This window comes from Cebus imitator, unplaced genomic scaffold (assembly GCF_001604975.1).
Source record: "Cebus imitator isolate Cc_AM_T3 unplaced genomic scaffold, Cebus_imitator-1.0 Scaffold534, whole genome shotgun sequence".
Classification (NCBI taxonomy): Eukaryota; Metazoa; Chordata; class Mammalia; order Primates; family Cebidae; genus Cebus; species Cebus imitator.
Window position 1 is genome coordinate 190,008 of NW_016107849.1, and position 10,619 is coordinate 200,626.

Genomic DNA, 10,619 nt, shown 5'->3' on the forward strand with positions numbered 1-10,619 from the left:
AAAAAAAAAAAAAAAAAGAAAAAGAAAAGAAAAGAAAAAAGTGTGGTTGAAAGTTACCTGTATCTTGTTTCCTTTTCTTTTGAGAAACAAATACTAATAAAACCCAAAAACTTAATATTCTTCAACACAATTAAGTAGAATGGCAATTCAAATGACTTTGAGTTGCTTACTAAACCTTCGGCCCAGTCATGTGCTTCCCTGAGGGAAATCAAAGGCTAGTGGGCACACATGCACCAGCTGTTGAGCAGTGTATCCTCTAGCCTTGTCTCACTCGATAACTAAAACTGGAAATAAAAAAGGAAGCTTATGGGGTTACCTCATTACATTCATCCACAAGGATAAAGAAGAGATCAAATCGGGACATGATGGGGGCTGACAAATTTATATTCTGTTTCAATGATTTTGATCTGTCATAGTGTCCACTGATTGGGTTTGCTGCTGCCAAAATGGACGTCCGGGCGTTCAGAGTAGCCTGACCACAAAAGAAAGAATTTTGACAGGTTTTAAAAAGACATCAGACAACAAACATACAACAAAATGTTTAATCTCACCCATAATTAACTAAATGAAAATCAAAACGAGATATCCTTTTTCACATAAACAGGAACTCCAATGTGGTTTTGGTGGTATGATACACACACCATTAAGACATCAATTTGTTAGAAATTTATCTTACAGCTAAGTACAAGAAGATGTTGTGTTCAAGGATGTTTACTACAATTTTGTTTGTAATACAAAACACTGAAAATGAACCAAATGTCACTCAACAGGAATCTAAAGAATCAAGCTGTGGCATATACAATTGAATACAGGACAGTAATAAAAAACCAAAGTTGATCTACTATGTGCCAGTACAAATATTGCCAAAATAAAATTATGAAGTTAAACCAGCAAAAATGAAACTCGGTATTATGCTTATTTATGTAAAAAATATTCCTAAAAGGGGTACAAACTCAAAAGATGCCTTTTTTTTTTTCCCTTCTCAAATTCCTTTTAACGCATTAGATACATCTAAGTATCTACTGTTGTTGGCAGTTGCAGGCAAAGAGTTGTCTTTTCAATTTACAATTGTGTACTGCTTAAATTTTTCTTAACTACCTGAATCTGTAGCTTTTAAAGTTTAGATTCTCCCTAGTGTTGGTTATACTATCATACCTATTTTCATTTAAATAATCTGTTAATCAAAATAAATATATACGTATATAATCAATCTGTTGATCTTTGGTTATTTTTGTTATAATTGGTGCATACTTTATGAAAGAAAATAGAAGCTTTGTTCATGGACATTTTCCTCTACTATCACAGCAATACATTTACACAGTACTCTAAACAACATTTACAATTTGGATAAATAATTCTCAGGGCTGTATTTTCCATTTTAATGAACATCATTACATGTTTAAGTAATGAATTTTATCCAGGTGAACTTCTCTAGTATTGCATTAATCTATAAGGCTATGGATGATGCAGCAGAACAGAAGTAGATACACATACCTTCACTCCTGCTTTAGTGATGGATATGGTCTGCTGTTCCATAGCTTCGTGAATAGCAACTTGATCCCGCACATCCATCTTATCAAATTCATCAATACAACACACACCCTGTAATCAAACAAATCTAGCCTAAGAAGCTGTCTTTCAGGCTGGGTGCAATGGCTCATACCTGTAATCCCAGCACTTTGGGAGGCCAAGGCAGGAGGATCGCTTAATTAAGGCCAGGCATTTGAGGTTACACTGAGCTATGACTGCCACTGGACTCCAGCTTGGGTGACAGAGTGAGACCCTGTCTCTTAATAAACAACAGCCAGGCACAGTGGCTCATACCTGTAATCCCAGTACTTTGGGAGGCCGAGGAAGGCAGGCCACCTGAGGTTAGGAGCTTGAGACCAGCCTGGCCAACATGACAAAAACCCGTCTCTACTAAAAATACAAAAATTAGCTGGCCTTGTGGCATACGCCTGTAGTCCCAGCTACTCAGGAGGCTGAGGCAGGAGAATTGCTCGAACCCAGGAGGTGGAGGTTGCAGTGAGCTGAGATTGTACCACTACTCCACCTGTCTCAAAAAAACAAAGCAAAAAAATAACTGCCTTTCAGATGGAAAATTACAAGTACACTCACAAAGTTTGCTATCACGGGGACTCTTCTATTCTCCAAACAAGTAGAAGATAGGTAAATGAACATTCTTAATTCTCTTTTCTAAGGAAAATAATTCGACAGATCGTACAGCTAGAAAGAACCATACAATTGACTTAAAACTAAGAGCATAACTAAAAATATGCACTTACTGTACTTTTACTCAACATCAAAACCTTGTTGTCAACTCAGGATTGACTTTATACCTACAACTTATCCACATCTACTGATCTAATTAGTCACAGCAACCACACACATGCTCAGGACAGGTAACACACTCTAGAAGCTCAGAACATGCTGTTCAATGATAACAATTTTAAATTCTAATTGAAGAAAACTATGAATTATTTACTAAAAAATGCTGGGCTTTTTTGTTTTGAGACGGAGTCTCGCTCTGTCACCCAGGCTGGAGTGCTGTGGTGCAATCTTGGTTCACTGCAGCTTCTACCTCCCTGGCTCAAGTGATCCTCCCACCTCAGCCTCCTGAGTAGCTGGGACCACAGGCACCCGCCACAGTGCCTCACTAATTTTTGTATTTTTAGTAGAGACGGGTTTCACCATGTTGGCCAAGCTGATCTTGAACTCCTGATCTCAGGTGATCTGCCCACTTTGGCCTCCCAAAGTACTGGGGCTACAGGTGTGGGCCACCGTGCCTGGCCGAGAATGCTGTTTTTAAGGACATCTTTTTAATGGTAACTTACGGGACTTTACTGATAGAATACAGGGCATTCTGACTTCTTTATACTGAAGAGTGTAAAATGTTCTTACATTATCAGCCAACATCAAAGCTCCGGCCTCAATGACAAACTCATGAGATTCTTCATCTCTCACAACAGCTGCTGTTAAGCCAGCAGCACTGGATGCTTTGCCACTGGTATAGACAGCTCTGGGGCTGAACTCCTCCACATGCCTGTTGAAGGTTATCACATAAACTCATTAATATGTGACTATACAGTACTCTTCCCAGGAAAATCAGCAGAAGAGTTTAAACAACTGAAGTAACATCTGAGAATGGCATTGAGTTTAAGCAATTCATAAAGACACATGCCACAGACTAAATGGGAAGGCTTATCTCCTTCCGCTTTGCTTTTTTTTTTGTTTTTGAAATGAAGTCTCGCTCTGTCACCCAGGCTGGAGTGCAGTGGCATAATCTCAGCCCACTGCAACTTCCACCTCCCAGGTGCAAGCAATTCTCATGCCTCATTCTCCCGAGTAGCTGGGATTACCAGCGTGTGCCACCATGCCTGGCTCAATTTTGTATATTCAGTAAAGATGGGGTTTCACCATGTTGGCCAGGCTGGTATAAAACTCCCAACCTCAAGTGATCCCCTGCACCTGGTCTCCTTCACCTTTTCAAACAGACTTAAATCCATTCATGTTAAATGGAAGATGACGTTAATACCTGATAAAAACATCAATTTTTTTAAAAAATTGAGACGAAGTCTTGCTCCTGTCATCCAGGCTGGAGTGCAGTGGTATCATCTCAGCTCAGTTTCAACCTCCACCACCCGGGTTCAAGCAATTTTCCTGCCTCAGCTTCCCAAGTATCTGGGATTACAGGTGCCTGCCACCCTGCCTGGCTAACTTTTGTATTTACAGGCACGATACACCCCGTCCAGCCTAAAACATCAATTTTAAAAGAAGTCTTTAATAGTAATAAACAGCAACAATTATCTATCAGAAGGCCTTCCAATTAAAAATAAAACAGGGCCAGGCATGGTGGCTAACACCTGTAATCTCAGCACTTTGGGAGACCAAGGCAGGTGGATCGCCTGAGGTCAAGAGTTCAGCACCAGCCTGGCCAACATGGTGAAACCCTATTTCTATTAAAAATCCAAAAATTAGCTAGGTGTGGTGGCAGGTGCCTGTAATCGCAGCTGCTTGGGAGCTGAGGCAGGAGAATCACTACCTGGGCATTGAAGGTTGCAGTGAGCTGAGATCACACCACTGCACTCCAGCCTAAGTGACAAGAGTGAGACTCTGTATCAAAGAAACAAACCAAAACAAAACAAAACAAAGCTAGATGCAGGGCTTATTCCAGAACTGCAAGATTGATTTAACATCTGAAAACCAATTAACACGCTAAATTAATAAGAGAACTACATGACCAACTAAACAGATGTAGAAAAAGCATATGACAAAATCCAACATCCTTTCATTATAAAAACCAAACAAACCAGGAATAGAAAAGATTTTCCTAAGCCTAATAAACAAAGGGATTTTTCTTTACTCTGACAAAGGACATCTATGAAAACCCACAGATAACATCATATTTAAAGGTGAAAGGCTGAAGGTTTTGCCCCTAATATCAGGAACAAAACATGGATGTCTGCTTTTGCCACTTTTATTCAACATTATACTCATGGCTCTAATCAAGGGCAATTAGGCAAGGAAAAAAGGCAGCCAGACTGGATACTCCAGCTATCATTATATATACACCTTATACATAGAAAATGCTATGGAATTCACTAAGACTGTCACATACCACGATACTCTTACCAGAGGCAACACTGTAGTATATCTTTTTTTTTTTGAGAGAGAGTGAAAAGGAAAAAAAAATCCCTTGTAACATAGGACTACCACTACCATCTTAAAATCTAAAACTTAGTTCGTGATACGTTCAAAAGAAATATTTAATCATAAAACTCCAAACCAACTAAAAATGTTCAATATTCTAAAATGGTACTATGTTACAAATTTCCAAAACAAATAAAAGATAGCTTGATGTATTATGAAGTACACATTTTGCAGGCCACTTTATCTAAATTTTAGTATTCATGGTTCAGTGTCATCTTTCACCTACAAGAAAGTGGGCAAATTTCTCATGGGCTTGGAGAGGTTTTGACTCCCTGAAAAAAAAGGGTAATACACATGCCTGTCTGGGTACTGCTAGAATAAGACATAACACATACATAGCACTGAGAACATGGCAGGTGCGCAGAAACTGGGGTTGCTTTTATTTGGGGTCCTAAGTTTCTTAAAAGTTTGAAAGCAACCAAGTATTTATTATAGCTTCTAAAACTAGGCAAAAATAGTGTTTACGCTGACGAAGTTAGTATAAAATTCCCTTTGGAAAGTATGTTCCGTGTTAAAACCTTACAAATGTTTGTATTCTTAGTCTCAACAATCTTGTATCTAGCAATTTACCCAAAGGAAACAAACAAAAAATGTATATAACATCATGATGTTCACTGTATCTGTATCAGTAATTATTATAACAAACTATCCTGTTGAACTATTTAACAGGGCTAAGAAAATGATTTTGTAAGTTACAGTATACCAATAAATAGAAACAATTGTAAAAACGACAAACTCATGAGATTTTTCCATGCATAAAGAAACAAGGAAAAAATGTTTAGGGGAAATTAAAATCACAAGTATGGACAATGTGATTTACAACAATGAAAATACATAATTCACATATTCAAAGACTTTTATACAAAGACTAAAGAGTTCAATGTGAGATTGGTACTACAGGCAATTTTCCCCTATTCTAAAAAATTGTAAAATGTTGCCATATCCTAGATAAAAGGTAATAATATTTAATCTGAGAATTATATAGTCACCATAGTCATAATTTACACTCCTAGTAAAGCCATACTAACTACATTCTTGGTAGCACGGCAAGCCTGGGAACTATGTACACTTTTTCCTGCTGTACTATTATCAGGCAAATGCTTACTTGAGAAATTGGCTCTTAGCTGTACTTGGGTCACCAACAATGCAAACATTTATGTCCCCTCGAAGAGACGTCCCTTCTCCTGTCGTCTTTGGAACGCCACCAAAGAGCATCAGCAAGACGCCCCGTTTTACTTCATCATTGCCTGAAATGAAAAGAAGCTGTACATGAAAAACTAATTTTTCAACATGAAGTTAAACACTTTCAGAGGAAACGCTAAAGGCATGCTTACTAACCAAAAGGTAAAGTCAGCTAAAGCAAAGCATAAAACTGGAGTAATAATATCTGGCTCTGATCTTGGTTCTTGCTCTGTGGACTTAGGCACCTAAACCACTGTTCAAATGTTTTCTCCTATACCACAAATGTCAGATGCCAGTGCTCACCATCCTAAGAGCCTTTACTTGTCCATGAGTCGTATTTCCTACACAAAACCTTACCTAATGCCTCAGCCCCGTCTCCTGACAAATGAACTATGTCCACCAAAGCCTACCACATTTGCTAGTCCTTTTTAATGGCTGTTCTCATAGTTCTGTCAAGTGTTTGAGGAAATGGTTCATAACGCTTCTTTTCTAACACCTACAGTGACCAGCACTGAATAAATATGTTAATTGAATTCATGTGGATTAAATAAAATACTGAATACAATTTACAGCTGCTTAGTTCATAAATCCAAGAAGGAAAAGTGTAATTTTCTTTAAAAGAACACCGTGCTATTGAAAGAAACGTTTTTCTGTGGAATTATCGACTCTGTGAACTCCATCAACAAAGTGCCATGCAAATTTACATACGGCATTCCTTAATGTGGAAAATTAGGCTGAGTATGGTGGCTCATGCCTGTAATCTGTGCATTCTGGAAGGCCAAGGAGGGAGGATTGCTTGAGCCCAGAAGTTTAAGACCAGCCCAGCCAACATGGTTGAAACCCCATCTCTAAAAACTGTTTTTTTAAATTAGCTTGGCATGGTGGCAGGCATCTGTAGTCCCAGCTAACAGGGGGGCTGTGGTGGGGAACTGCTTAAGCCCAGGAGGTTGAGGCTGTCATGAGCCATGTTTCCTGCCACTGCACTCCAGCCTGGGCAACAGAGTGAGACCCTGTCTCAAAAAACAAAACAAAACAAAACAAAAGAGGTAGAAAATTAAAAACCCATTCCACAAACAGAACTTCTCTAACTTATATTAAGATAGAAAAAAAAAGGCAGGGTGCAGTGGCTTACCCGTGTAATCCCAGTGCTTTGGGATGCCAAGGCAGACGGATCACTTGAAGCCAGGAGTTTGAGACCAGCCTGGCCAACATGGCAAAAATCCCATCTCTACTAAAAATACAAAAATTAGTCGGGCATGGTAGTGTGTGCCTGTAATCCCAGCTACTTGGAAGGGCTGAGGCAGGAGAATCACTTGAACCCAGGAGGCGGAGGTTGCAGTGAGCCGAGATCACGCCACTGCACTCCAGCCTGGGCAACAAAGCAAGACTCTGTTTCAAGAGAAAAAAAAAAGATACAAGAGCCAAGTGTGGTGGCCTACACCTATAATCCCAGCTACTGGGGAGGCTGGAGGTAGGAGGACTGTTTTAGCCCAGGAGGGACTGCTTCAGCCTAGATAACATAGCAAGACCCTGTCTCTTTAAAACACACATGCACACGCACGCAAAACAATAAAAGGCCAGGAGACTAGTCTATCATATTGAAACACACTTAAGTGCAGTTCTGACACAAGGCCAGGAAATAAGACAAAATGACTTTTCTTAAAAAAAAAAAATGTGATAAAAATACAAAATAGCCGGGCGCTGTGGCTTACGCCTGTAATCCCAGCTCTTAGGGAGGCAGAGGCGGGAGGATAGCTTGAGCCCAGGAGTTCGAGACCTGCCTGGGCAATATGGCGAGACCCCGTTCTCCACAAAAAGGAAAAAAACAAAAAGACAAAAAAACAAAACAAAACAAAACAAAAAAACATAATAAACTCATCATTTTAACCATTTTTCAGTGTATAGTTCAGAGGCAGTCAGCACATTATGTTGTATAACTGTCACCACTATCCCTTTCCAGAACTTTGTCATCATCCCAAATAGCAACTTTATCCATTAAATAACTCATTTCTCCCATTTCCCCAGCCATTGATAACCTCTATCCTTCCTTGTCTCTATGAATTTGCGCATTACAGGTACCTCATGTAAGTGAAATCATGTACCTGTCCTTTTGTAGATGACCTCTTTTAGACCACTAAAAACTTTCATGGTCTGATTTACATGCTTTAAGAAATCATTTGTGGCTATTTATAATCATTATTTTGATTTCAAGTTTATGCTATGGATGGAATGGAATTCTTACCATGTATAGTAGGGAACAGGCTGGTACAAAGATTGTGGTATAGATTTTTATCTTGACTCATCTCAAACACTTTCTCCCATTCTTTCACGGTCATTTGGTTCTTAATGCTCTCAGCTGTCTGTTCCTCATCTCTGAGCTCTTTCCCTCCAAACTTTGTGGAGAACAAAGGAAGAATTATTAGTTCAGAAGCAATCAAAACAGTGTGAAGGAGAAGAAACTTCATTACAAACACAACATAGCATGGGAAGTCAACCTCACAATTTGTTGACTGTAAATTAAAAAATAATAAAACAAATTCCCCAAACTAGTAAGCCCTCAGTTAATGAAGACACTTAAGGCTCTGTCATTTGTCCAGTGAGTGAAAAAGAAAAAAAAGCTACCACTACTGTTTTATACCTATATTTAAAACAATCTGAATGCTCAAGAGATGAGTAGAATGTTCACCACTGACATAAAGATGCAAATAACAGATTATGTTCACCCCCTTTTTCCAACACTGAACTATTTTCCAAATTCTCATTTATGACACAGAATCAAGTTAACTGAACAATACTGGCCAGGGTTCATCATTCTTAGAAATTTACTTCCCAGATTACTAAATCTATTTATATTTCCTCCAGAAGTATAACAGAGGAACTGTGAAACTTAAAAGCAGCTGGGATAATTTGTACCACTGCACGTAAAGCATTGAGCTCTTATTTAAGACATCAAATAAGACATTTTTTTTCCAAGATCAAAAAGACATACATTAAAAGATTTGGTTTTAAAATGCACGAAATCTCAACCTCATTCCCTGCTCTTAACATTGACTAGATAACCTAGATGTTTCAGAATCCTATCATTTTGTGGCAGCCTAAGGGTAGGTCTTTCTTAAGCTGTCATTCTACTAAGACTCACTGTTGGCCAGCATGGCCAAGAGAGCAAGATCTCACTCTAAAAAAATTTTTTTAACTGTGACCCTATAATCCCAGCTGCTCAGGAGGTTGAGGTGATAGGATCACTTAAGCCCAGAAGTAGAGGCTGTAATGAGCCATGACTTTGCCATTGCACTCCAGCCTGAGTGAGAGACTCTGTTTCAAAAACAAACAAAAACCTAAAAACAACTTACCCTTGGGTTGGTTGGTGCAACACAGCAAGCAAGGAAGACCAGCCTGTAAGAAAGGTCCCTAACACCAAGGGCCCGGAGTCCTCGAATGCCTTCTGTCTCATATCCATCAACACCACTGACACGGGAATTAGTTTCCGCACGTGCTCCTGAAACAGAATGATAGGGTATTTCACAACATAAACATTAAAGGCGCTGAACATCAAAATTGCTCGAATAAATGAAAGTATAAATGCAAAGACTTCACTTAAGCCTTGAAAACTTTCAGAATAGCACCATTTGTGGCAAAACCAATTTGTTTTTATTCTCATCACACTTCCTTGCTCAGCTTCTGATTGGCAGCCAAAAAGAAGACAATGAAGATGTGGGAAGCTATACTCTGCAGTTTAGGTAACTGAGAATTTGTTAAGTCTCAGCCACAGATTACTGACCTGGTGTGCTAAGCTTGGAGACATCAGGCACAACAATCAGTGTCCCTGTAAAGTCACACTTGTCACCAGCCTGAGCTGATTCCACAGCTTCAGCCCTCAAAATGACTTCTAAACTGCGGGGTATACTCCCTCGAGGAAGCTCAGCTTGAGTCTCTTGAATACGAACCTGTAACAAAGACAAATAAACAGCCAAGAATGAGAAGCGATCCTTTTCAGATGCCATACAATCTAAATTAAAAAACACAAATACTGACATATTCTAAACTATCTGACCCATCAGCAGACTTTTCACATGTATCAACATTCATTCTAAAAATATCTACCCTAAAACTCCTTTTAGTCAAATAGTTCAATTTGGCAAGAGATTACATCATTTAAAAACTTCATGCTGATTCAAGCAGCAGAGAAAAAGGGAAAAAATCTTCACTTTCACTCTCATTAAAAAAGTTTTTTTTCCTCCTCTTTCTTCAAAATGAGTCTAAATATCTGTTCTATGTTCCATCTTCCCCTAAGCTTTAAGGAAATTTTGTGGAAAATTTCAAATATACCTTTTATACCCTCTGCTTCAACAGAACTGCTAACATTATTTAGATACGTATACAGGTTTTTTCTTTTTTACTATATATTTGAATGAAGTTATAAACATCAAGAAACTTCACATCTAAATATTTTAGCATTCATCTCTAAGAATAAAGACAATCCTCTATGTTAAAATACCATTATCACAACCAAGAGAATTAAAAAATATTTAATTTTATAAAATTATATATCTATTATCTAGTCTGTCTTGAAGCATCTTTTTTTTTTTTAAAGGTGTATATATATATTTTTTTTCCATTTATTTTATTGCATTTTAGGTTTTGGGGTACATGTGAAGAACATGCAAGATTGTTGCATAGGTACACACATGGCAGTGTGATTTGCTGCCTTCCTCCCCATCACCTACATC

The 10,619-nt window shown here is 38.5% G+C and overlaps 1 protein-coding gene across 1 annotated transcript in view; it reads right to left on the bottom strand.

Moving 5' to 3' along the window:
• MCM6 (minichromosome maintenance complex component 6) overlaps positions 1-10,619 on the bottom strand; it is a 43,523-nt gene that overhangs the window by 15,668 nt on the left and 17,236 nt on the right. Inside the window, exons 5-11 of the mRNA XM_017514697.2 lie at positions 9,671-9,836; positions 9,243-9,388; positions 8,135-8,285; positions 5,816-5,957; positions 2,902-3,043; positions 1,495-1,602; positions 317-472 (exon numbers count right to left, since the gene is read on the bottom strand). Of these exons, the coding sequence (XP_017370186.1) occupies positions 317-472; positions 1,495-1,602; positions 2,902-3,043; positions 5,816-5,957; positions 8,135-8,285; positions 9,243-9,388; positions 9,671-9,836 (1,011 nt within the window). The remainder of the gene's footprint in view (positions 1-316; positions 473-1,494; positions 1,603-2,901; positions 3,044-5,815; positions 5,958-8,134; positions 8,286-9,242; positions 9,389-9,670; positions 9,837-10,619) is intronic.